This window comes from Chelonia mydas, chromosome 24, assembly GCF_015237465.2.
Source record: "Chelonia mydas isolate rCheMyd1 chromosome 24, rCheMyd1.pri.v2, whole genome shotgun sequence".
Classification (NCBI taxonomy): Eukaryota; Metazoa; Chordata; order Testudines; family Cheloniidae; genus Chelonia; species Chelonia mydas.
The window spans coordinates 15,343,138-15,370,214 of NC_051264.2; the positions used below are offsets into that span (position 1 = coordinate 15,343,138).

A 27,077-nucleotide genomic window follows, 5' to 3' on the forward strand; every position below is an offset into this window, starting at 1 on the left:
CCCTGGGGCGTGCGGACTGTAGTTGCATTGTTCTGAGCTCTGATAGTGGTTGGTTCATATGATGCTATGAACCACTTGGTTGCAACAGATTTGCTCTGTATTCTGCAATCAGGAACCAGTGTGCATTCTATCTCACTGCTCCATGTACTCATTGCCCGTGCTTTTATTATTCTGACTCTTGCAGAAATACTTCTATACTTTAATAAACTGATGTGATCTGGCACTTTGTGCATCTGATCTTTATTGCTCTTCAAAAACCACAGATTAAGGGGCAGCTTCAGCCCTGGACACTGGATATTGATATGGTGGGAAGGGAGTAGATATTCAATTGGACACCAGGAATATCCAGAGTTGTCATAATTAATTATCACAAAAATGTGGGAAGGGACATTGAACCTTGTGCGTCAAGGCGTAAACTGATCTTAATTAGAGAGCGGGACTGAGACATAATATAGGGGGAGTGTGTACCCCAAACAACATCCTAGCACCTCCGTATTTACCATAGTGATATGATTATATGTCTTGTACAAAATATTTCATGCGAAGTGTCAATGGAAAAGTTATGATTTGCTGAATCTGATTATCCTATTTGTATGCAAATATCATCTTCATATCTGAAGTTATGAATAATAACCATGTACTTGTATTTCAAATGTGTTTGCTCCTGGGTAAGTCCCACAAGGTAACTATATCCAGTCTAGCCAGCATATTGTGAATGGACTATCCAAGATAATGGCCCATCAATGAACACAATGGGCCACAGAAAAAGCTCATCCCCAACTGATGGACATTCCTGTGAATGTTCTAGCCAGAATATGAGTAATGGTCCCAACTATGACTCATCGAAGCATGCTGGACTCCATCTTGTACCTGTACTTTTATGCTAACTAAACTGTGCTGGGGGCTTTTGTTTCGGACAATGAAGTTCTCTGCACATGGCAGAAGCTGTAAAGGGAGGAAGTGACATCGTCACTTAGCCTCACTCCCCCCACAACTCAACACCTGGAAACATCTCAGGAACAAAGACTGAATGGGGGAAGATGGTCATAAGGAGGAAAAGAAGGTATCCCAGACTGTGTCTGAAAGATCTGCATACTGCTTGTACTCTCAGGGTGAGACACTGCTTGATTCAAATCCTGTCTAGTTTATAAAACTTAGATTTTCATATGATTTTGTTTCTTAAGTAATCTACTTTGAGCTGTATGCTTAAGACTTATAATCACTTAAAATCTGTCTTTTTGTGCTTAATCTTGTTTGATATTTTTCACTTAAAACAGTGTGTTGTTTGAAATGCAAAGGGAAATCTGCTCAGGAACAGGGGCTGGTGCATTGCCTCTCCACACTGAGAGAGTGGAGAACTGGGTAATAAATGTATACTGGTCAGGCTTCTGACCAGGGCAGGATGGTACAGCTCTGAGGTCCTAGGCTAGGGAGCTAGGGGACTGCCTGGAGCCTCTATTGTTGATTCATGAGTGACTAGCAAAAGCATTCGTGTAACTGCAGCTGGGTGTGTCCCTGTTTGTGTATGGCTGTGTAAGTGCCAGACCTGGAGAGGACTGCAGTTTGTCAAAGCCTCACAAGTTAAGAGGGGGGCCAGATTGGTAAGCCAGAGGACTCAGTGGTACCCCAGTCCCAGGGAAGTCCATAACAGGAGGTTCTCCCTACTGTGAAGTTCTTTCCATTTCCTCTGGATCTCCAGTGCTAGCCACTGTCAAAGACAGGATACCAGAGTAGGGCAACCTTGGCTTTGACCCTGTCTGGCAATCCCTATGTTCCAGTGGTGAATTAGGGGATCTGATTATTTTATTGTTACACCTTCAGGGGCACAGCTTGGGATCTAACCTTCCTCCAGACCTCCAGCCCTGCCCAGTGCCCGGCTAACACATCAGCACACGGTGTCCTGGGAACAGGTCTGTATTACTGGAAGGTGGTAATTGCTCCACCGCTTGCCCCGCCCTATGGGCCGCTCCCTTTTCTCTCATTGCAGAAAATAGACCACTATGAACCTAAATAACAAATGCAGATAATACAAACACAATCAAAGATTCAAGCAAAATTACCAAATATAAACATTGACTGATTTTATGGGTAGGCTTTTCTGGAGACTCCTTTTGTCGAATTCTCTGAGCAATCCAACACATGGGCGTGGCAGGTAGAGGTAGAACATAGAGATAAAGGGGAGTTTCCCGACTTTCTCTTACATTTTTTCACCTAGGAAAATGTGACAAAAGTCAGATCATGATGCCAGAGTTTATGAGCGAGACAAGGTGGGTAAGGTGATATATTCTACTGAACCAACTTCTATTGGGGAGAGAAATGAGTTTTCGAGCTGCTGTCAGATGGACGCCAGGCTAAACCGGGCCACATGCCGTTCCCTTCCCTGTCAGAGTTTTGTTTGCTGACTGAGAGCCAGCCCTACTTCCTGATTTCCTGCCATTTCTGGGAAAAGAGCAGCTCAGACTTTTGCTTTCTGTTTCCACAGGAGTCAGATGCAAATTCATCCTCCAACCTGGCTCCTGAGACTATCTCTCCCCACTGTATTTTCCACTGAATGCATCCGATGAAGTGAGCTGTAGCTCACGAAAGCTTATGCTCAAATAAATTGGTTAGTCTCTAAGGTGCCACGAGTCCTCCTTTTCTCAAAACCCTCTGTAAATCATACGGGGCAGTTTGAGCAATGAAAAATTCTCCATTGCTTCCACCTTGCAAACTCATACACAAGAGTGCAAAGCAGGTATACAACTCTACCAAGCCAGAATAGCAGCTTTTTAGATCTATTTTGCGCTGGTGTAAATGATGACACACAACATGGTGGAGAATCATCCCAAAGGAGGAGACAGCTTGCAAAGGGAACATTTCCATGTTTCTCTTTCTGTACTAGGCAGTGCTTGTGGAGAAAGAGTTTGAGGTTTCCGGTGTATGCTCCACTTGGCAGAGGGCTGAGGGAGAAGAGAAGAGGACCTGAAATTGCTGAGGATTCACTGCAGCTGTAAATAGAGAACGGGGAAAATAACAGAAAAACGGAAGAGGTTTAATCTAGGATCTTTTCCCAATAAGGGGAGGGACTGAATCTTGTTCTACCGCAGGCTACAAGAAACCTCTCCCTGCTCAGCCCTGACCCGTGCCTCAAGAAAAACAGGAAACTCTTTAGTTATTAGAGAAAAGTCAGTTCCTTCTCTTTGTTTCAGTTCCTGAAGCAAAGTCCTGGAAAGTTTTCCCTCAGCAGCTGATTTTGTTCCAGCAGCAAAGATTGGTTCCCCCGACCCACCAGGGGCTCCAGCATAGGTGCCGACTTCGTGGGTGTTCCGGGGCCCAAGCACCCACAGAAAGAAAATAGTGGGTGTCCACCACCCAGGAGCCAGAGCTTGAGTGTGGAATGTGATCGGTTCTTGCTATTAACAAATTCTGCCCTTGGGGCAGGGAGTATGTTTCTAAACAGAGGCAGGGTGATTAAGATAACAAAAGTCTTGTCATTAAATTAAATTAAGGATCATTAGATGATCCTGAAAGCTTCACCAGGCACTCCAGTTAAAAGAGGGGAAACAAAGGGTAGGAATAAATGGTCCGTTTTCAGAATGGAGAGAGGTAAATAGTGGTGTCCCCCCGGGGTCCGTACTGGGACCAGTCGTATTCAACATATTCATAAATGATCTGCAAAAAGGGGTAAACAGTGATACTAAACTACTCAAGATAGTTAAGTCCAAAGCTGATTGCAAAGAGCTACAAAGGGATCTCACAAAATTGGATGACTTGGCCACTAAACGGCAGTTGAAATTCAATATAAATGCAAAGTAATGCACATGGCAAAATATAATCCCTACTACACATACAAAATGATGGTGCCTAAATTAGCTGTTATCCATCAAGAAAAAGATCTTGGAGTCATTTGCAGTACTCTGGAAGCACTATCTTTCCAGAGTACTGCAAATTTATAAGAATTCTTCTCACTGTGCCTGAATCATCCTGAACTCATTCTCCAGCTTCAGAAGATTTAAAAATTATCCCCCATCATCAGTGGGACAGATGCAACTGAATAGTGTAGCTGTCCTTAAAGTGCATCAAGACCCTACCAGGGAACTAGATGAAAATAAGATTGCTGACAGTTTCATCCAGAAAAATAATCCTGCCGAACCCCCCCCACCCCAAATCTTGCAGCCTAAATTTACCAAACATTGAAAAATTTTCAGATTTCAGATTTCAGCCCAAAATCTTCAGTATTCAGTTTTCCTGTGGGGGGAGGGGAGAGAGGGGGAAATTGTGGAAAGACAACACTTTCCATGAGAATTTTTGTTTTTATTATTATTGCTATTTATTAGGTGCATTACGGTAGCACCCAGGTGCCCCAGTCACAGACCAGGACTCCCACTGTCCCAGGTGCTGCACAAACACAGAATAAAAATATGGTCCTTGCCCCGAAGAGCTGTTACACCCTGAGTATAAGACAAGCGGTGATGGATGGAAACAGACAGAGGAGCCCACGGAAACGATAAGACAATATCAGTCAGCGTTCACTCGGTGAAATGTTTTGGCAAAATGTTCTTTGTTGAAAAATGCAGATTCAGTTAGACTAAAACTCATAACGAACGCACGTTGATTTCAGCCAATTGTTTCAGTCACACCAAAACCCCCCTAAAAATGCCAAAAAAGTCTAAATGTTTCCATCAGATCTTTTTCTGAGCCACCAGCAAACTGAGCGATCAATTGTCAGTCAGCATGAGAGACGGGGGAAGGGAGGTGTCTGAGCACCCCTGCACCCTAACAAGTGTCAAGCTGTTTGTAGGCACGATGGCAAAGGAGAGGAGTGCAGGGGGATAATCGGGTAGCTTTGTAGATCTGCACAAAAGCCAGTTTCTTTGGACACAGGAGAAACAAACAGCAGGCAGTTTTCTTGTTCAGAAATTTGCCATGTAGTCTTATGTTACATGTATGTTATATAACTGTGTCTATACCATTTGTGGACAGATTCCAGTACTTTCCTGCGTCCAGCCGGTAACATCTGGCTGGATGCTGACATCTCAAGCAGTGCCTCTTAATTCTTTTGGCATAAAGCACAAAGCTGATAATCTATACAACTGAACCCCTTTGCATTTTGCTGATGATGGCAAACCAGTCTGAAGCACTCCCTCCATTGACAGTGATCTGTAACATTACAGACATTCATCAGGTCTCATGTTCCGAGCCTTAATGGCTAACACAGCACTGCCAGCCGAGGGCCACAATTTAAATTTGTGAGGGCTCCATGTTGGACATGCCTGTGTTCAAGTATAATTAAATCAACACAGATTTTTAAACATTTCCTCGAATATACAGTCTTTTGGTAACTCTCTCACATGGCCTTCTCAAAAGCAAGCTCGAGAAATACTGCTCAGATGAACCATTTATAAGGTGGGTGTACAACTGGTTGGAATACCGTATTCAGAGAGTAGTTCTCAGTGGTTCACAGTCAGGCTGGAAGGGCATATCGAGTGGGGTCCCGCAGGGATCTGCTCTGGATCCTTTATAAATGCTTTGGGTAATGGCATAGAGAGTACACCTATAAAGTTTGCGGTTGATACCAAGCTGGGAGGGGTTGCAAGCACTTTGGAGGGTGGAATTAAAATTCAAAATTATCATGAGAAACTGGAGAAATGGTCTGAAATAAACAGGATGAAATTTGACAGGGACAAATGCAAAGTACCACTCTTAGGAAAGACTAATCAGTTGCACACATACAAAAGGAGAAATGACTGCCTAGGAAGAAGCACTGCAGTAAAGAGCCGGGGGTTATAGAAGATCAGAAACTAAATATGGGTCACCCATGTCAAACTGTTGCCAAAAAAGCAAACATCATTCTGGGATGCATTAGCAGGAGTGTTGTGTGATTTTTCCACTCTCCTCGGCACATATAAGGCCTCAGCTAGAGTATTGTGTCCATTTCTTGGCATTACACTTCAGGAAAGATGTGGACAAATTGGAGAAAGTTCTGCAAAGAGCAACAAAAATGATTAAAGGTCTAGAAAATATGACCTATGAGGAAAGATTGAAAAAATGGGTTTGTCTAGTCTGGAGAAGAGACAAATGAGGGGGAACCTGATACCAGCCTTCAAGAACGTAAAAGGTTGTTATAAAGAGGAGAGTGATAAATTGTTCTTCATCACTGAGGACAGGATAAGAAGCAATGGGCTTAAATTGCAGCAAAGGAGATTTTTTTGGTGAGGCATTAGGAAAAACTCCCTAACTGTCAGGGTAAATTAAGCACTGGAACAAATTCCCTAGGGAAGTTGTGGAATCTCTGTCACTGGAGGTTTTTAAGATGAGGTTGGACAAACAATTGTCAGGGATGGTCTGGAATGATAATGCTTAGTCCTGCCGCAGCGCAGAGGACTGGATTAGAAAACCTAGCGACCTCCCTTCCAGTCCTACTGTTATGACTCTGGGAAGCTACAAATAATTATCTAGATTAGTCGTGGTTGCCGCCATTGTGTCTGTGGGACAAAGGGCTTTTGAGTGATACCCAACTCGACCCATTTCCGGCAACACTGTATTGTCAAATTTCCATCAACTGGAGGACCTGGAGCTGGGGAGCAGGGAATGCTGCACCATTGAAATTATGGTTCTGTAGATGTGCACGACGCAAATGACGCCTCCCTCACCTTTCTATCGTTAACATACCCACCGAACTACACGTGCCCCCAGCCTGGCTACTGTGAGATTCATGTCCCTGGTTCTTCTCAGGGTCATGCTCAGATCTGCTTCTGCTAGCTTTCCGCCTCATCAGCTGATGGGCAAGAGCCACTGGGGATACACTGTGGGTATGTCTAGTCTGCAAAGGAAAACCCACAGTGCCAAGTCTGAGCCCGGGTCAATTGACTCGGACTCGCAGGGCTCAGGCCGTGGGGCTACAAACAGCAGGGGAGATGTTCAGGCTGGAGCCCGAGCTCCGAGACCCTCCCTCCTCATTCAGAGCCCATGCTGGAAAGTCTACACTGTTCTTCTTAGCCCCTCAGCCCAAGCCCCCTGGAGCCCAAGTCAATTGACATTCAGTGCTGCAGGACTTTTATTGCACTGTAGACATATCCTGTAAGGCCTGGTCAGCGCTGACACATTATATGGCATCACTAGCAGCAGGTTTGGATAATTTTTGGTGGTGCCCAGAAAGGGTCCAAGTCCCGCCCCCTCTCCTTCCCCACCACCACACACACACCTGCCTCAGGCTCTAGGAGGGAGTTTGGGTGCGGAAGGGGTGCAGGCTCTGGGAGGGAGCTTGGGTGCTTGTTGCGGGCAGGGGGTTGGGGTGCAGGAGGGGTTTGGGGCTCTGGGAGGGAGTTTGGGTGCCGGGTGTGGGCTCTGGGATGGAACAGGGGGTTGCGGTGCAGGAGGGGGTCATGGGGTTGGTGCTTACCTCAGGTGGTGCCGGCTCCCAAAAGCAACCCGCACACCCCTCTGGCAGCAGCTCGGTGCTCAGGGCTGGGGCAGTGCAGGGAGACACCCTCCTCTCCCAGGGGCTGCAGAGACGTGCCAGCCACTTCCGGGAGCGGCGCGGCGTGGGCAGGCAGTTAGCCGCCTTAGTCCTGCTGCACTGGTGCTGGTGGCGGTGGCAGCCACGGGACCCCAGCCTGGGCCCTTTTAAATCACCTTGGGGTGGCAGGCGGGGCCGGCAGGCGGGGCTGGGGGAGAGACCCAGCCCCAAGCATTGGTGGAGCTGGGCCCTTGGGCCCTGAATATTCCTGAAGCCCGGGCACCACAGGCCCATACAGCTCGCCACCCCTGTATGGACAACTTCCTGGTGCAAGTGCTGGAGGAACCGACTAGGGGCCGTGCTCTTCTTGACCTGCTGCTCACAAACACAGAAGAATTGGTAGGGGGAGTAGAACTGGGTGGCAACCTGGGCAGCAGTGACTACGAGATGGTTGAGTTCAGGATCCTCACAAAAGGAAGAAAGGAGAGCAGCAGAATATGGACCCTGAACTTCAGAAAAGCAGAGTTAGACTCCTACAGGGAACTGATGGGCAGGATCCCCTGGGAGGCTAATATGAGAAGGAAAGGAGTCCAGGAGAGCTGGCTGTATTTTAAAGAAGCCTTATTGAGGGCACAGGAACAAACCATCCCACGGTGCAGAAAGAATAGCAAATATGACAGGTGACCAACTTGGCTTAGCAGTGAAATCTTTGGGGAGCTTAAACTCAAAAAGGAAGCTTACAAGAAGCGGAAATTTGGACAGATAACTAGGGAGCAGTGATGAGCTGCCAAAACCTGAAGAACCGGTTCCTTCACTTGCTCCAGGTCTTTGGCAGTACTGAAGTACCTGCCACCAAAGTGCCACCGACAACCCGGAGCACCGCCGGGTGAGTGAAAATTCAAAAGGGATTCTCAGTCAGAGGATCCTCCCCAGTCGGGAGCTCAGGTGGGCCGGACATGATGGTCCTGCAGGCCGGATGTGGCCTGCAGGCCGGATGTGGCCCGCAGGCCGGAGTTTGCCCACCCGTTGAACAACTGGTTCTAACCGGCTGCAAAATTTTACAACCAGTTCGCGCGAACAGGTGCGAACCGGCTCCAGCTCACCACTGCTCGGGAGGAGTATAAAAATATTGCTAGAGCATGCAGGGGCATAATCAGGAAGGCCAAGGCACAATTGGAGTTGCAGCTAGCAAGGGTTGTGAAGGGTAACAAGAACGGTTTCTACAGGTATGTTAGCAACAAGAAGAAGGTCAGGGAAAGTGTGGGCCCCTTACTGAATGGGGGAGGTAACACAGTGACAGATGATGTGGAAAAAGCTGAAGTACTCAATGTTTTTTTTGCCTCGGTCTTCACGGTCAAGGTCAGCTCCCAGACTGCTGCACTGGGCAGCACAGCATGGGGAGGAGATGACCAGCCCTCTGTGGAGAAAGAACAGGTTAAGGACTATTTAGAAAAGCTGGACGTGCACAAGTCCATGCACAAGGCCATGGGTCTAGATCTAATGCATCCGAGGGTGCTGAGGGAGTTGACTGATGTGATTGCAGAGCTATTGGCCATTATCTTTGAAAATTTGTGGCTATCAGCGGAGGTCCCGGTTGATTGGAAAAAGGCAAATATGGTGCCCATATTTTAAAAAAGGAAGAAAGAAAACCCAGGGAATTACAGACCGGTCAGTCTCACTTCAGTCCCCGGCAAAAATCATGGAGTAGGTCCTCAAGGAATCCATTTTGAAGCACTTGGAGGAGAGGAAGGTGATCAGGAACAGTCAACATGGATTCACCAAGGGCAAGTCATGCCTGACCAACCTGATTGCCTTCTATGACAAGATAACTGGCTCTGTGGATGAGGGGAGAGCAGTGGACGTGTTATTCCTTGACTTCAGCAAAGCTTTTGATGGTCTCCCACAGTATTCTTGCCAGCAAGTTAAATAAGTATGGATTGGATGAATGGACTATAAGGTGTATAGAAAGCTGGCTCGATTGTCGGGCTCAACAGGTAGTGATCAACGGCTCCATGTCTAGTTGGCAGCCGGTATCAAGCAGAGTGCCCCAGGGGTTGGTCCTGGGGCCGGTTTTGTTCAACATCTTTATTAATGATCTGGATGATGGGATTAATTGCACCCTCAGCAAGTTCGCAGATGACACTAAGCTAGAGGGTAGGGATAGGGTCCAGAGTGACCTAGACAAATTGGAGAACTGGGCCAAAAGAAATCTGATGAGGTTCAACAAAGACAAGTGCAGAGTCCTGCACTTAGGAAGGAAGAATCCCATGCACTGCTACAGGCTGGGGACTGACTGGCTAAGCAGCAATTCTGCAGAAAAGGACCTGGGGATTACAGTGGACGAGAAGCTGAATATGAGTCAGCAGCGTGCCGTCATTGCCAAGAAGGCCAACGGCATACTGGGCTGCATTGCCAGCAGATGGAAGGAAGTGATTATTCCCCTCTATTCGGCACTGGTGAGGCCACACGTGGAGTATTGCATCCCGTTTTCGTCCCCCCACTACAGAAGGGATGTGGACAAATTGGAAAGAGTCCGGTGGAAGGCAACGAAAATGATTAGGGGGCTGGAGCACGTGACTTATGAGGAGAGGCTGAGGGAACTGGGCTTATTTAGTCTGCAGAAGAGAAGAGTGAGGGGGGATTTGATAGCAGCCTTCAACTACCTGAAGGGGGGTTCCAGTGAGGATGGAGCTCAGCTGTTCTCAGTGGTGGCAGATGACAGAAAAAGGAGCAATGGTCCCACCCCCTGCTCAAAGCAGGACCAATCCCCCACTAAATCATCCCAGCCAGGGCTTTGTCAAGCTGGGCCTTAAAAACCTCTAAGGAAGGAGATTCCACCACCTCCCTAGGGAACCCATTCCAGTACTTCACCACCCTCCTAGTGAAATAGTGTTTCCTAATATCCAACCTAAACCTCCCCCACTGCAACTTGAGACCATTGCTCCTTGTTCTGTCATCTGCCACCACTGAGAACAGCCGAGCTCCATCCTCTTTGGAACCCCCCTTCAGGTAGTTAAAAGCAGCTATCAAATCCCCCCTCACTCTTCAATTCTGCAGACTAAACAATCCCAGTTCCCTCAGCCTCTCCTCATAAGTCATGTGCCCCAGCCCCCGATCATTTTTTTTGCCCTCCGCTGGACTCTTTCCAATTTTTCCACATCCTTCTTGTAGTGTGGAGCCCAAAACTGGACACACTACTCCAGATGAGGCCTCACCAATGTCGAATAGGGGGGAACGATCACATCCCTCGATCTGCTGGCAATGCCCCTACTTATACATCCCAAAATGCCATTGGCCTTCTTGGCAACAAGGGCACACTGTTGATTCCTGTCCAGCTTATCGTCCACTGTAACCCCTCGGTCATTTCTGCAGAACTGCTGCCTAGCCGCTCGGTCCCTAGTCTGTAGCAGTGCATGGGATTCTTCCGTCCTAAGTGCAGGACTCTGCACTTGTCCTTGTTGAACCTCATCAGATTTCTTTTGGCCCAATCCTCTAGTTTGTCTAGGGCCCTCTGTATCCTATCCCTACCCTCCAGCGTATCTACCTCGCCTCCCAGTTTAGTGTCATCTGCAAACTTGCTGAGGGTGCAATCCACGCCATCCTCCAGATCATTAATGAAGATATTGAACAAAACCAGCCCCAGGACCGACCCTTGGGGCACTCCGCTTGATACCAGCTGCCAACTGGACATGGAGCCATTGATCACTACTTGTTGAGCCCAATGGTCTAGCCAGCTTTCTATCCACCTTAGAGTCCATTTATCCAACCCATACTTCTTTAACTTGCTGGCAAGAGTACTGTGGGAGACCGTATCAAAAGCTTGGCTAAAGTCAAGGAATAACAGGTCCATTGTTAACGACTTCATCTGGTCATGTCCCTCTCCTTCATGGTCCTTCTCAGGCCAGGCAGAGCTGGATGGGCCATGTCATCTCATTGTGCTAGTTCTGTGCAGCGCAGTTGGTTTCAGGATCAGGTGAAAAAGCCAAAAGAGAGAGAGGGGAGAGGACGTAGATAGTGGGGGTTGGAAAGGAATACCAAACAGAAGGGAAGACACAGCAGGATCTCACATGGATCAGGCTGGTATCTGTTGTATTTTACTGATACTCATCTCAAAGGCCTGAAGAGTTATGGGTGTTTATAAACTTCTTCACTGTCCAACATTAAATGGTGATAGGTCGGTTCGGGATTATTTTAAACAGAGACCTTAGTTCTTCTTGGTTACTTGGCAAATACCCAAAGGCATTCATTCAAGTTAAAATGTATTGATCAAACACAAGAAAGAACACAAAACTAAAACAAGCATTTATATTGAAACTGTGGTTGAGTGATTATGCAAAACAAACAGTCAAAACCATTCTCCTTTTGGAGGCAAATTACCAGTCTCTTATTTTCAGAACCACCTTTTTTGATGAAAAGGAAAGAGTTAATTTTACTCTCAATCCTGATGTGTTTAGAGGGCATTTACTCATCCTGTTCTAAACAAATAGACAGACATATGAGGGAGGAGACAGGTAGAAAAGATGGGTGAAATATGGGTTTTGTTGTTTTGGGAACAATTGACAGCTGGCCAATTATGAGTGGATGCTTTGGCTGGCAAGTCAACCCTGACACCTGTGACTTATATTCTGGACAAGGCCGGCTTGGATGAATACAGCATAGTTAACTTCAGAATTCAATCAAAAGGCAAGAGAGTGAGACAGGATAGGAGAAAAGAAACACTGGGGCAGAAAATAACATAAGGGACGGGAAAACAATACAGGAACGTATGTGCCTGTGTAGTGCTGGCAATAAGATATCCCCACATATGGACTGGGGACTAGAGGACATGATATGTGATGATTTTCAGATCCACAGGTAAAAACATGGGGGAAAGGTGATGGGGATAGAGATATGTCAGCAGGTCATGAAACAGGCCACCCACACCCCTAGTGGTCACCTACAACCGCACATTGGAACCCATACAGGGTATCATCAAATAACTACAACCCAGACTCCATGGGGACCCCATCCTGAAAGAAATCTTTCTTGGACACCCACTTCAGGCCTTCAAAGAACCCCCCAGCCTCTCCAAGTTCATCATCAGAAACAAACTCCCTCGAGACCAGGACACACAAGCTCAAAGCGGTACCAGACCCTCCCAGAACAACAGATCCAAAACCTGCAGCCGTAACCCCATTGCTTCAATTATCAGTACCCTCCACCACTCACCTTTCAAGATCCATGGATCCTACACACGCCTATCACAACATATGCACTTCATCCAGTGCACTAAATGTCCTAATAACAACTATGTGGGTGAAGCCAGACAATCACTACTCTCTCAAGTGAACTCACCCAGGAAAATGATAACAGACAAAAACACCCTATCACCTGGGGGTGAGCACTTTTCACAGCGTGATCACTCTGTATCTCACCTATCAGTCCTCAACCTCAACGGAAACCTGCACAATGCTTTCAAAAGACGCTCTTGGGAGCATAAATTCATAACTCTGCTAAACACTAAAAATCATGAATTGAACAAAGGCACTGGATTTATGTCTTACTGCAACAATCTGTAACCCAGTGACCTCTTTCTGTCCTATAACTGCAGAGGTGTTAACAGGCCACTCCATCTTGAATGGGCTCTTAGGCTATGTCTACACTTACCATTTAAAGCTCAAAAGAGCGATTGGTGAAATGCTTTCGCTTCCCAGACTAAAGTCAGAGTTCCTCAGTGTGAGCCTAGTACAAAGACAAAGGCCTTTCAGCCCTATCTGCCCCCACATGTGAAATTACTGCTCCTATTCCACATGCTGAAAATGATCTTTGAAAAAACCCCAAGGAAATGAACTTCCCAAAACTTTATAAGTGTGGCAGTTTGGTGGCCCAGAGGTGCCCTTCCAGAATGTGGAGAGTGGCTAAATGTAAACCTCTGACAACCAGATACCAGGCCCAGGGTGTGCTGGGCAGGCAGAGAGACGGGAGGCAAGGAGGGGGAAAGCCGGACAGTGGGTCATGCAGGTGCTGGAAAATGCCTGGTGTAAGGCTTCATGAGCCACAGGAGTAAGGGGTAGGCTGGGTCTCCCAGGATCACTGTGGGCGTTTCCACATCCCCTATTGGAATCTTCTGTTCTGGAAAGAAAGTCCCTGCATGCAGCTTTCTATACAGGCCAGTCTTCCTGAAGATGTGTGCGTCATGCACCTTCCCTGACCACCCTGCACTGATGTCAGTGAAATGCGCCCAGTGATCCACTAGCACCTGCAGAATCACAGAGAAGTAGCCATTTCTGTTGATGTACTCCATCACAAGATGGTCGGGGCCAAAGCTGGGATACACCTGCCATCTATTGCCCCGCTGCGGTTAGGGAATCCCATTGCCACAAAGCCTTCCACTATTTCCCCATGCATTACCCAGAGTCACAGGACTTCATATCAGGAGGCAATGAATGGCCCTGCACACTTGCATCACCACAACCCCCACGATGGACTTCCCAATTCCAAACTGATTTGCAACTGACCGGTAGCAGTCTGGAATTGCCAGCTTCCACCAAGTGATCACCACTCACTTTTCCACCATGAGGGCAGCTCTCATTCTGGTGTCCTGGCACCACAGGGCAGGGACGAGCTCTGCACGCAGTTCCAGGAAGGTGGCTTTGTGCATCTGACAGTTCTGCAGCCACTGCTCATCATCCCAGACCCGCATCATGATCTGATCCCTCCACTCAGTGCCGTTCCCGAGTCCAGGAGCAATGGTCTACCGTATGCAGCTGCTCCGTGAATGCCAACGTCAATCTTGAATTGCTTCTTTCCATGGCACACAGAGGGCAGGTGCCACAGTTTTTCTTTCAGATTTTCAGTTCATGAAATACTGCAGGATCAGCCACGTTTTATTCAGAATGCTCATCACAGGACTGGTGAGCCGTGCAGGATCCATACATTCAGGCAGAGATGGTGGGCGCACAGTTTACAAGGGCAGTTGAAAAATGTCGCAAAATGTAGTTGGAAACCCCTGGGAGGATGGGACAGAGTAAACTACATCATGAGATGGTGAGACTGTTAGACCCACAACAGGGGTTTCCCTTTGGGATGGGGGAGCAGGCAGACACCAGACACGGTGTTGGTATGTAATACTTTAAGTGCTCTTTATTGCTTACAAAATGAATCTCACTCACTCCACATTCATGCCCCAAACTACTACACCAGAGTCCGAAGATCAGAATGAAGTCCTGAGGGCCCGTCGAGGTTCAGTTCAATGACATGGTGCGGGGAGCCAACATTACCCACCAACATCCAAACAGGACTCTGGATCGATGAAAGACTCCAAATTGCAAACACATCAAACATGCATTTATAATCCACTTCGTGACATCATTAGTCTTCTGTCTCTGTTGTCTGGGCCTTTCACCCACAACTCTAAGGAGACAGTCCAGGGCAGGCTGCCATGATCCAAGGCGTGCCATTTCTTCCAATCCTTATACATTTGAATAGCAGTCCAGCTGGTGTTATTTCCTTGTCTGCTGATTCTTCTTTCCCAGGGACATAACAAAGTTGTTTTGCACAAACAATTCTTGACCGTTTGAAACCTTAAGTTCTCGGTTCAGTTGCCAACACGCAACGCAAATACTCATGTCAAGCACACTCCATCCACACTAGGCCTCAATGACCTATAACATATTACGTGGGTATATGGATTATATATACCCATGGATATATATCTCCCAAGAAGCCCATCCCTATGATGCACTGCAATCCATTGCCAAAATGCTGAGAAACAGAAAGTGGCGATTTGCACTGTGGGATAGCTACCCCCAGTGCACTGCTCTCTGTGTCGATGCTAAAGCACCAACTGTGGACGTGCTCCGCCAGCATAAGGAGCATTGTGTGGACATGCGCAAGTGATGTAATTACGGTAGTTTATGATCGTCAGTGGAACTTAAGTGGACTCCACTCTGTAGTGTAGACGTGGCCCAAGACAGGAGACAGCAGGTGGAACTCCAATTCTTGAAAGCGTACCAGTGCCAAGCCTTAGCCACCGATCCACACTCCCGTCTGGCATTGGATGTGATAAATTTTGAATGCTGGATCTGATGGATTCCAGAATTTCAGGGCATATTCTAGGCATCAGTGGCCAGAACGCTATTGATTTGGGGGATATTCAGAACACTGAAAGATGGGGAAATGGGTGACATATGGAGTCACTCTCATTTTAATAGCAGCCATTAGCACCTTGCAGCGTAACAATACCCCTGCTCATCCTTCCAATAGAGTAATGTGTCAACACCCTAAATGACAAACTAACCCTGTTTGGAACCCAAGGGAGAAATATTCAGCCAGCAAGGGCAGCTGGAGAGAGAAGGCTTCATTCATCCAGGGCCATCCTTACCCATATGCAAACTATGCAGCTCTGTAGGGCACCAGGAAATTTGGGGCACCAAATTGCCCCAAATTTCCTGGTGCCCTACGCAGCTGCGTGCTGCTCCAGCGGCCAGCCCGATTCCCCGGCCGGCTGAGCCGGCCAGGAAAGCAGCCCCCGCCCCTGCTCCTCCCCCACGCCGCCTCTTCCCACCCCTGCTCCGCCCCAGTCCCTCCCCCACTCTACCCCTTCCCCAAAGCCCCTGCCCCTGCTCCGCCCCCACGGTGCTTCTTCCCACCCCTGCTCCACACAAGACCTGCCCCCACTCCACCCCTTCCCCTGAGCTATGTCCTGGGGGACTGCAGCAGGGGTCAGGCGGGAAGTGGAGTGACCCTGCCCCAGCCAGGTCCGCTCCTCCGGCTCCCAGCCACACCGCCGGTGAGTGCTGGGGGGCAGTTCTCCCCTACCCCCCAAGTCCCGAGGCTGAGAGCCGGAGGAGCAGAGCGAAGCGGGCTGGGGCCAGGTCACTCCACTTCCTGCTGCCCTGTGAGTGCAGGGTTGGGCCCTCCCTGCACTCACTGGGCAGCAGGAAGTGGAACGACCCAGCCCCAACCTGCACCACCGGCTCGTGCTGGGGGGTGGTTTCTCCCCTGCCCCCGAAGCCCCAAGCCTGCTCCTGCCCGCACAGACCTTGGGCGCAGGCCCGCCTTGGATGCCTTGGGCCAGCTCCCCCCCCCCGCAGATGGCCTGTGTAGGGCACCACAATGTCTAGGGACGGCCATGCATTCATCCGTACCTCCTTCCTAAACTCCTGCCACCTCAAAGCCTGCTCAAGGCAAGGAAGAGAAAGCACCAGCTGTCTGCATCTCGCTTGCCTTATGGGGGGAAGGAAGGTACTTTGGAGCTGGGGAAGACACACACAGACCCAGGCACAGTATGGACAATGGGTGGCCCTAGGGTAGTGGGACGGGGGAGCACACATAGACCCTGGTATGGGTGGAGAATGGGGAACCCTGGCAAGAGGGGATGGGGGACACACAGTGCAGGGAGGAGATTGCAAGGCACTGCAGGGAGCCCCAGAAATAGAGGGGGATGGGAGGGTGGCACACAGGGAGTAGGTGGGGGGAATGGAGGGGTGCAATGAGCTCGGCCTGCAGAAGTTACAAAATGTGCAACCCTTTAGAGTTATCTCTAATCACTACAAAGAAACAACCCTCCTCTCCCAGAGCCAGGGGTACAGGCCAGGTTTCCTAATCTCCAGTGCGGTACCGCTGACTAGAAGTGACATGACATAGAAGCAGCATGTCTGGGGCTCTGACCCCAAGCGGGCGTTTGCCTCTTGGGTTTTCTGGTAGGCTTGCCTAAGCTCCTTAAGTTTCACGTGGCACTGCTGCGGGACCCTGTTATAGCCTCTGTCCTTCATGCCCTTGGAGATTTTTTCAAATATTTTGGCATTTAGTCTTTTGGAACGGAGTTCTAATAGCACGGATTCGTCTCCCCATACAGCGATCAGATCCAGTACCTCCCGGTCGGTCCATGCTGGAGCTCTTTTGCGATTCTGGGACTCCATGGTCACCTCTGGTGATGAGATCTGCACGGTCACCTGTGCTGATCAGCTTGCCATGCTGGCCAAACAGGAAATTAAATTCAAAAGTTCACAGGGCTTTTCCTGTGTACCTGGCCAGTGCATCCGAGTTCAGAGTGCTGTCCAGAGTGGTCACAATGGAGCACTGTGGGATAGCTCCCAGGGGCCAATACCGTCGAATTGCATCCACACTACCCCAAATTCGACCCAGCGATGTCGATTTCAGCGCTAATCCCCTCGTCGGAGAGGAGTACAGAAATCAATTTGAAGAGCCCATTAAGTCGACAAAAATGGCTTTGTCATGTGGACGGGTGCAGGGTTAAATCGATCTAACGCTGCTAAATTCGACCTAAACTCGTAGTGTAGACCAGGGCTGAGTGTGTCTTGCCTAAAGTGCTTGGGGGAATCTGCTCAGGAACTAAAGCTGTTGCATGGCCTCTCCACATCGAGGGGGGGCAGACTGGGTAATAAACTTACACTGGTCAGGCTTCTGACCAGAGCAGGATGGTACAGCCCTGGAGTCCTAGGGAGAGAGGTGGGGGAATTGACTGGAGCCTCTCTATTGATAGTTCATGAGTGGCTGGGAGAAGCATTCAAGTAACTCAGCTGGGTGTGTCCCTGCCTGTGGATGGCTGTGTTAAGGACCTGGAGGGGTTTGCAGCTTGTCACAGCATCACAGTGTGAGAGGGAGCCCAGGTTGGTAAGACAGAGGGCTCAGCGGTGCCCCAGTTCCAGGTTCCTGGGAACTGGTCACATCTGTATTGTGCAGGCAATGGGCAATGTGGATTCAATTGCAATGTGTGCTCATTGCTTGTGGCTTTATCATCATTCAGCTGCCCCCTCCCCCCATAGAAATGCTTTTAAACTTTAATAAATGCCCAAGGAATTTGATCTGGCACTTGATGCATCTGAGGTTTATTGCAGTTAGGAAACACGGATTAAAGGGCATAAAATGGACCCAAGTGTCAGCCTTGCTGGTTGAGTGTTTGGACTGGATCTTTGTATGTTGGAAAGGGAGTCGATGTTTATAAGGATATCAGTGTAACCCTTCCACCAGTGCTGGCAGCCAAAAGGGGTTCAATTTCCGAGGGGTTCCTTCTGCAAACTTAAAATCGACTTGAGCCACACCCAGAAACCTAGGAAAGTATCTGTACTGCCCTGTGTATGCCGCTCGGGGCACCCGTGATGGTCAAGGCACCCCACTGAAGCATTGACTCCTGGCAGGGTCCATAGGCGCTGACTCCGTGGGTGCTCTGGGGCTGGAGCAGCCATGGAAAAAATTGTGGGTGTTTAGCACCCACTGGCACCCCATGGATCAGCACCTCCCAGCTGCTGCAATCAGTTGTCCAATGGCGTTCCGGATATACAGGAGGAGGGGGAGACACGGGGATGAGAAGAGGCAGGGCAGGGGAGGGGGCTTGGGGGAAGGGTTGGAGCGGGGGTGGGGCCCAGGGCGGAGTGGGGGTCGAGAACCCCTTGGGAACTGGGGAAGTCGGCACCTCTTGGGAGTTCAACAAAGAAATCTTTATTATTAGCGGGGACAATAAAATAAACCTGGGGATTGGGGTGCCGGAGAGGGTGTGAAGTTCCCCTCTGGTATTATCCGGACTGGTGATCTGCTGGGTCACTCCAATCCTTGACTCTGGGAGCCAGCCTCACGCTGCTCTGCTGTGAGAACCCCACTCCTGGGCTGTTCACGCACACCCTCTGGCATGTAAGCTGCTCCCAGCTACTTGCAACCAAATGATACTAGCCAATATCTCTGGTCCCAGACACAAACCTGGGAACCTCCGTCTTGCAGTGTCCAGTTATGCCCGCTGGATGCTGCAAGCTTATATGAGTTTGTCAATTTAACAAAGAAATTGATATGTACCAGGCTTGTTCTCCCAAGGGGAGTCTCTGACACACTGCAAACCAAACACACGGCTTCAGGTAGAATAGACGACCAGATTTACTAAATATAAAGATAGATTTTAAGTGATTATAAGTCAAAGCATAACAAGTCAGATTTGGTCAAATGAAAGAAAAGCAAAACACATTCTAAGCTGATCTGAACACTTGCAATGTCCTTACAAACTTCGATGCTTCTCACCACAGGCTGGCTGCTTGCTCTTTAGCCAGGCTCTCCCCTTTGCTCAGTGCTTCAGTCGCGTGGTGTGGTGTCTGTAGATGTAGGTGCAAGAGAGAGGAAGAGCATGGCAAACGTCTCTCCCTTTTATCATGTTCTTTCTTCACTATTGGCTTTCCCCCCCCGACCCTTCAGAGTCAGGTGAGCACTACCTCATCGCAGATCCAAACTGACCAAAGGAAGGGGGGTGACTCCCTCGAGGGTCTAACAGATTCTGTTGTTGCTGCCTAGGCCAGTGTCCATTGTTCCAGTGAGGCTGGGCTGGGCTTGTCCCATGCCTGTCCTGATGAGGTGTGAAGTGCCCCTCTGCTCTTGGAGAGTTTTTGTCTGGGCATGCTTTAAGCCATGAGGATACATTTTCAGCCTCATAACTATATACATGAAAGTATAACCTATAACATCACTGTAACAACAATGTTCAGTACATCGTGAGCCTTCCAAAGACACCCGACATGACAAACTTTGCATTGGATACCACACAATCATTTTACAAGGATGAACATGGGGGTGCCGGGTGTTACCTGAGGTACAGAGCATCACAGAGGGGTGTGGGCTCTGGGAGGGAGTTTGGTGCAGGAGGGAGCTCCTGGGTGGTGCAGAGTGTTGGGGTGCAGTAGAGGGTGTGAGGTGCAGGCTCTGGCCAGGAGGCGCTTACCACAGGTGGCTCCTGGCCGGTGGCACAGCAGGGCTCAGACAGGCTGCCAGCCTGCAATAGCCCCACGCCACTCCTGGAAGCGGCTGGCTGCTGGCACATCTCTGCTTGTGCCTGTGGGGAGGGGGACAGCGTGTCTCTGCGCTGACCGTGCCCGCAAGCGCCACCCCCACAGCTCCCACTGGCCGATTCCCGAGATCGGGACCCCATCGTGCCAGGTGCTTCACAGACCCCGACCAAGATCAAGGCCCCCATTGTGCCAGGAGCTGCAAAGACCCTGCCTGAGATCAGGGCCTCCATTATTCTGAGCACTGCACAGCCCCACCGGTGAGAATTTTCACAAGATCTCAGCTCCCATGAACTCCTGGAAATGAGCGGGGAGATTTTCAAGCCAGCCCAGCGCACTGCTGCTGACGGGGACAATATGTCACCTGTGAATAGGCAGAGCCATGCTGTCATAAATATAAAGGGAAGGGTAAACCCCTGTAAAATCCCTCCTGGCCAGAGGAAATCTCCTCTCACCTGTAAAGGGTTAAGAAGCTAAAGGTAACCTCGCTGGCACCTGACCAAAATGACCAATGAGGAGACAAGATACTTTCAAAAGCTGGGAGGAGTGAGAGAAACAAAGTGTATGTGTGTCTGTCTATATTCTGTCTTTGCCGAGGATAGACCAGGAATGAAGCCTTAGAACTTTTAGTAAGTAATCTAGCTAGGTACGTGTTAGATTATGATTTCTTTAAATGGCTGAGAAAAGAATTGTGCTGAATAGAATAACTATTTCTGTCTGTGTATCTTTTTTGTAACTTAAGGTTTTTTGCCAAGAGGGATTCTCTATGTTTTGAATCTAATTACCCTGTAAGGTATCTACCATCCTGACTTTACAGGGGGGATCTTTTTTTTTTATTTCTATTTACTTCTATTTCTATTAAAAGTCTTTTTGTAAGAAAACTGAATGCTTTTTCATTGTTCTCAGATCCAAGGGTTTGGGTCTGTGGTCACCTATGCAAATTGGTGAGGCTTTTTATCCAACATTTCCCTGGAAAGGGGGGGGTGCAAGGTTTTGGGAAGTATTTTGGGGGGGAAGACGTGTCCAAACAGCTCTTCCCCAGTAACCAGTATTTGTTTGGTGGTGGTAGCGGCCAATCCAAGGACAAAAGGGTGGAATATTTTGTACCTTGGGGAAGTTTTGACCTAAGCTGGTAAACATAAGCTTAGGAGGTTTTTCATGCAGGTCCCCACATCTGTACCCTAGAGTTCAGAGTGGGGGAGGAACCTTGACACATGCTCAGACCCAGCCTTCTCCCTTGGCTGCTCTCTAGGTCAGAGGATCCGTGGGGAGCCCTGCAGCCGCTCTCGCTCGCCCGAAAGGCCTGGCAGGAAGACGGGGAGCACACGGCTTTCTTGGACCCCATCGCAGCTCCGCGCACAAGAACAGAGGACACCGGCATTGGGACCCGGCTATTTCTACTGATGCCAAGGAGAGTCTGAGGAACCAGAACCGGGCCCAGTCTTTTCAGACACAACTTTTGCAGGTGAAAAACGCAGATTCATCGACTGCAGGGCCAGAAGGGGACTGCCCTGGGGCCCATCTAATCCACCCAGGGCAGGTGGAGGCAGGTGGAGGGTCCGCGGCAGCTCCACACAGCTGCCCACCTGGCCCTTTCTGTGGCCAGGCTGCGGATCCGACCCCCTCCCACCTGCAGCCTCCAGAGCTGGGCTGGGGAGAGCTGCGCTGGCAGCTGGGGGGAGCCTGGGTCCCTCCACTTACCCTGGGCGGGAGGCCTGAGCAGAGATGCCCAGGAAGGTGCAGGCAGCGGCATGTGTTCAATGTACCTTTATTAAACCAGCGCGGTGACTGTGAACCCAAAGGCAACAAATACCGAGATTAGTGAATGAAGGTAAGCGTGGATACGCGCTGCCTGGCGGGTGTGGAATCTAACAACGTTATTACGTTAAACATGATCTGTGGCAGGGAGTGAATGAGTCAATAAAGCGTCACATGATCGCAAGATGCCGTGATTAGAATCGATATTGACTGTCAGCCTGTTTATATGGCGATGGGCCATATTATGAGCCAATTATTGTGAGTTGTTTGTATTACGGTAGCAAATAGAAACCAGGGCCCCATTGTGCCAGGTGCTGTACGAAGATATAACACAAAGACAGGCCCTCCCAGAAGAGCTTTCAATCTAAGTGTAAGACTATTGGCAATAGGTAGATTCAACAAACAGGCCAAGAAAAAGAGCAAGGAAACAACAAGACGATACTGGTCAGCATGGAAAACCACACTCACAGCAAACCCACTGCCCCAGCATTGCAGTTAATGCAACTGACCAGATTCACAGGGCAGGATTCTAATGAGGCTTTTGGGCCTTGTCTTCAAAGGCCAGGTTTACTGGATCCACGGCTTTAACCCCCTACCCCATGGACGCTCTTGTGCCGGTAGAACAGTGACATTCTCCGGTTCAGCTTAAACCCCCTCCCAAGTGACATAAACGAAACTGAAAAAAGCCACTATTCTGCCAGTGTGAGAGCGTCCACACACAAGGTTACACCAGGATCATTCTATCGGTTTAAATTCACACCTTAGGTTATACCGAAAAACTTTCCCATGAGGACAAGGCCTTCAGCTTCTAAGCTGCAATGGAGCTCCAGCTGATTGGCCCCAGCTGGGATCTGGCCCCGTTGACTCCAGTGGAATGACAGCTGATTTGCCCCAGTGCGGGGATCCAGTCCATTCATGTTTGTAAGGTGCTCAGATACCGAAGGGATGGAGGAGCCCAGCGGGACCTAGGTTGATAGAACCGGATTCAGTATAATTTTATTTTTGTTGTATGAATGTGAAGAAGGAAGCTGCCCCATTCCTTGTGGGGTAAAACCTCAGGAGCACTGAGCTGTCACTGACTCTGTCTCATTCATTGTGGGTGCTTTGACTGGTGTGCAACGACGCCCCAGATGGTTTATGGGGACTGAACGTGTGTTATGCATATAAGAATCACACAGAATCCTTTAAAGGGGATAAGGCAATACACCGCGTTTATTGAGAGTACAATTTAAGTATTAAAATCAGCATGTGCTTCCATTCACACACACCCAAAAGGTTCTGCAGCTGGATCATACAGTTACCAGTCCTTAGTGTTGCTCGGACAGTTCCAGTGGCCAGCTGAACCTGCACACGAGGGAGGGGAGCTGGGCTGTTGAACGCATTCGAAGCTCCAATGTTGATGGAGAATGAACCCAAAGTCCCATAGCAATACACCCTTCTTATATAGTGATAAATTCCCATACAAATCTATGGACATACCTGTGTTACACCAGAGCTGCCAATCACGAGTTATACAAGGTTGCTCTTAATTAGCATTATTTTGAGTTGTTACCGGGAGGATCCGCAGCTGTTTCTTTCTCATCCCTTTGGCTCAACTCCTTATCTCGTCCTTGGGGCGTATGCCTTTGCTTTAGGGTCATTAATCTGCCATCCGGGTGATTTATCATAAAGTTGGTGCCTCTTGACTCCTCCACTCCCTTCTTGACCATCCGGCCCAGTTGTCCTTTCTCAGTTAATTACCATACGTTCTTCACTCACACCAAACCGTAAATGAGGCAATTACAGCCATAAAACATCTATCCTTCAAAGAGCAAATGTTAACACAATCAGCAAAAAATAAACTAAGAATAATTTCTTCGTACTAATTCAAAGCTAGCAAAATGGAGTATAAGGCAAAATAAGCAAAATTTTACTTAAGACAATTTCTTCCCATTAGGCTTCTGGCCTACACATCAACTCCTGGATGAAGAAGCAGGAATCTTTCCTGCTTGAAGTCCAAGACTGTGTCTTCTAGACAGCAGCAGACTCATCCAAGGCAACACCAAATCCTAGATGGTGTTTTCCCGTTCGGCCTCCAGAGCTTTGCTGAGAACCCGCTGGGTGTCGTCAGCTACAGAGGCCAAACACTTCCGCAGCATGAAGTAGGTGGTAACCAGCGCCACCCCTCCTGACACCATGGCACCAAATACGGGGAGGCGCTTCCACGAATATTCCGCTACCATCACGGCGGCCCCCACCGAATCCGACAACAGCTTCAGAGCCATCATGGGGGTCGTTCCCAAGGACGTCATCACAGCCGTGAGCTCCCGCACGGGCTCCCCAACCTGCCGGGCGAGAGCAGAGAGGGACCTGTCGTCCACGCCAAAGCTGCTGTAGTATTTGAACAGGTGTGTTCTGAAAAGGAAGAAGGTGCACAAGAAAGCGAGGCCTGGGACAGGTATGGCAGTGAGAAGACATGAGAAAAGGGCTGTTTTCCAAATCTCCCCCTTCAGGGCGGCTTTCTTCTGGTTGACAATGGGGGAGGCGACAGCTGGCAGGCTAAGCAGGAAGGCGTGTCTCTTCAGGCTCAGCAGCTCCGTCTGCAAAGTTTGTCGCAGGAGGGGAAAATCGTAGCAGTTGGGTTCCCTACTCGAAATGACAAAAACCTGTGGGTGGCCCACTCCCTCAGCGGCTACGCCTCTCCTGCAGTCCTCCCTGATCTGCTGCAGGATCCTCTCCTGGTTGTAGCTGGAGGGACGCTGCCTCCTGGAAGCATCCAGGTCCACGTCGGCTTTGGAGCGCACAAAGTAGAACCTCTTGCCCATTCTCTGGATCTCACGGACCAGCCTGGCGTGGTCGGAGCGGAAGCGCTGGGAGCCGACGATGATGAAGAACTCGTATTGGCTCAAATTGAGCTGCTCACAGTAGGTGTCGAGAGGGAAATAGAACGTCCCCACCCCTGGCAGGTCCCAGAGCGTGACGCCTGGAAGGATGGGATCTGGATAAGCCATCGGCTTGGTATCTCGCATCACAGTATCTAGCATCCCGGTTTCAGCAGCGCCTTCATCATCAGCACATAGGTCCCGCATGGCATTGATGAGGGAGGACTTCCCGGAGCCCGACTCCCCCGTGATGGCGATGCTGAGGGTGTGGCTGTTAAACGACTCCAGCGGTCTCTGCTGCACATTAGAAATCGCACGTGTCAGCGTCCCTTTATAGACAGCGTCTTTAAACTCATTGACAGCCATGGCGCTCAGTCTGCGGCATAGAAGAAGAAACATTTCAGCTCCTAGTTAAGGCTATGTCCAGAAAATCCTGCGCCAACAGCGCAGTGTCAAGCCCTCAAAAGTTAGGAAAAGGCACATTTATGGTGGCCCATGCAACCTTAACTCTGCCCCTTACGTATCCGACCCGTGCACTGAATGAGGCAGGGGCAGTGTGGAAAAAACAGGAGTTGTTTGGTTTTAATCATTATTTATTATTTGTAGCACAGTAGTGCATAGGAACCCCGACCGAGATCAGGACCCCATTGGGCCAGGTGCTGCACAGACCCTGACTGAGCTCAGGGCCCCCATTGTGCCAGGAGCTGCACAGCCCCTGGCTGAGATCAGGGCCTCCATTATTTTGAGCATTGTGCAGCCCCACAGGTGAGAGTTTTCACAAGATCTCAGCTCCTATGAACTCCTGGAAATGAGCGGGGAGATTTTCGAGCCAACCCAGCGCACTGCTGCTGACGGGGACAATATGTCATCTGTGAATAGGCAGAGCCATGCTCAGACCCAGCCTTCTCCCTTGGCTGCTCTCTAGGTCAGAGGAGCCGTGGGGAGCCCTGCAGCTGCTCTCGCTCGCCCGAAAGGCCTGGCAGGAAGACGGGGGGCACACAGCTTTCTCGGACCCCATCCCAGCTCGGCGCACAGGAACAGAGGACACCGGCATTGGGTCCCGGCTATTTCTACTGATGCCAAGGGAGAGTCTGAGGAACCAGAGCCGGGCCCAGTCTTTTCAGCCACAGCTTTTGCAGGTGAAAAACGCAGATTCATCAACTCCAGAGCCGGAAGGGGACTGCCCTGCGGGCCACCTAATCCACCCGACCGCGGGCCACAGGCCGGACACCGTCCCTAGCACGAGTTCCTCTGCAGGGCGGCTTAGCTGCTACCCCAAACACAGCCCCAAACTGCAGCCACACCAGGGGAGGCACAAAGGGGGCCCAGGTGCTGGGTGTTCCCCAGGAACTGACGGTGGGGGGAGGAAGAGGAATTTGAGGATGGGGAGGAAAATCCCAAGCAGGGGGAATCTCTTACCGTCCCCCAGGCTGGGCTGCGCTCAGGGGGGGTTGATGGTCTCCGGGAAGGGGCAGCAATCTGTGGGCACACGGCTCACCCCGTCCCGCCCACAGTGTCTCAGCTGCTGTCACCGTCTGTGGGCGCCTCGCTCCCCCTCTTCCTGCCGCCCCCTGTCTGTGCGGGGCCTCCCCTGCCTGCCTTTGGCTGGGCCCCCGGCTCTCTCCTGCTGCCTTCCTCCAGCTCTGGCTCGCTCCTGATCAGCGAACGGGGAAAGTGAAAGCAGCAGCTGGCTGAGGAAGCAGGGCAGGGCCTCACCCCAGCCGGCTGGGGGGGTAATAGGGGTGGGGCAGAGCGGAGCCTAGATACCTGCCCCCCCCAGCACATTTCCAGGTGGACACACAGCCCTAAATGTCACAATGCAGTCAGGGGGTGACAGTGTGTACTTATAACACACACACACACCCCATACCCACAGAGCGAGCGAGCGAGAGAGAGCAGAACTCAGCCCCTCCAGCATGGGGCAGCAGGGAAATATGCACATACACTAGGGTGACCAATAGGGACAGTCCCGATTTTTGGTCTTTTTCTTATATAGGCTCCTATTCCCCCCCACCCTCTGTCCCGATTTTTCACACTTGCTGTCTGCTCACCCTAACATACACACCTACATGCACACACTGGTGCATGGGAGAGACACAGAGTGCAGACAGCACACACGCTCAGTGCAGGGCACAGACACACAGTGCAGAGACCGGACACGCTCGGCGCATGGCACAGACACACCCTGGGCAGCAAAACATCTTGGCCTGGCCCTGACTCCAGGTTCCTGCTGTTGACAGCTGCTACTTGCTCCCC

The 27,077-nt window shown here is 49.9% G+C and overlaps 1 protein-coding gene and 1 long non-coding RNA gene across 5 annotated transcripts; one reads left to right on the top strand and one right to left on the bottom strand.

Annotated features, from left to right (window-relative positions):
- The first annotated feature begins 858 nt into the window (after positions 1-858).
- Positions 859-21,555, top strand: LOC122463724. Its single transcript, XR_006287322.1, has 3 exons — positions 859-1,112; positions 1,822-1,910; positions 21,455-21,555. It is a non-coding gene; the product is annotated as an uncharacterized LOC122463724 (long non-coding RNA).
- Positions 21,556-23,143: 1,588 nt separating this feature from the next.
- On the bottom strand, positions 23,144-26,506 carry LOC102931213 (interferon-inducible GTPase 5). Of its 4 annotated transcripts, XM_037882958.2 has the most exons (3): positions 26,241-26,477; positions 24,097-25,197; positions 23,144-23,705 (listed from the first exon to the last, which is right to left on the bottom strand). In XM_037882958.2, the coding sequence occupies exons 2-3, from the start codon at positions 25,185-25,187 to the stop codon at positions 23,693-23,695; spliced, it is 1,104 nt and encodes a 367-aa protein (XP_037738886.1). In that variant the 5' UTR covers positions 25,188-25,197; positions 26,241-26,477; the 3' UTR covers positions 23,144-23,692. The 4 variants fall into 4 exon arrangements, with proteins under 4 accessions (XP_037738886.1, XP_037738885.1, XP_043391083.1 ...); XM_037882957.2 differs by having other exon boundaries at positions 23,144-25,197; positions 26,241-26,506; XM_043535148.1 differs by lacking the exon at positions 23,144-23,705 and having other exon boundaries at positions 23,712-25,197; positions 26,320-26,477.
- Between the last annotated feature and the right edge of the window lie 571 nt (positions 26,507-27,077).

Coding starts and splice junctions, on each gene's coding strand:
- LOC102931213 (XM_007056013.4), bottom strand. CDS start 25,220: ATGTTTCTTCTTCTATGCCGCAGACTGAGCGCCATGGCTGTCAATGAG.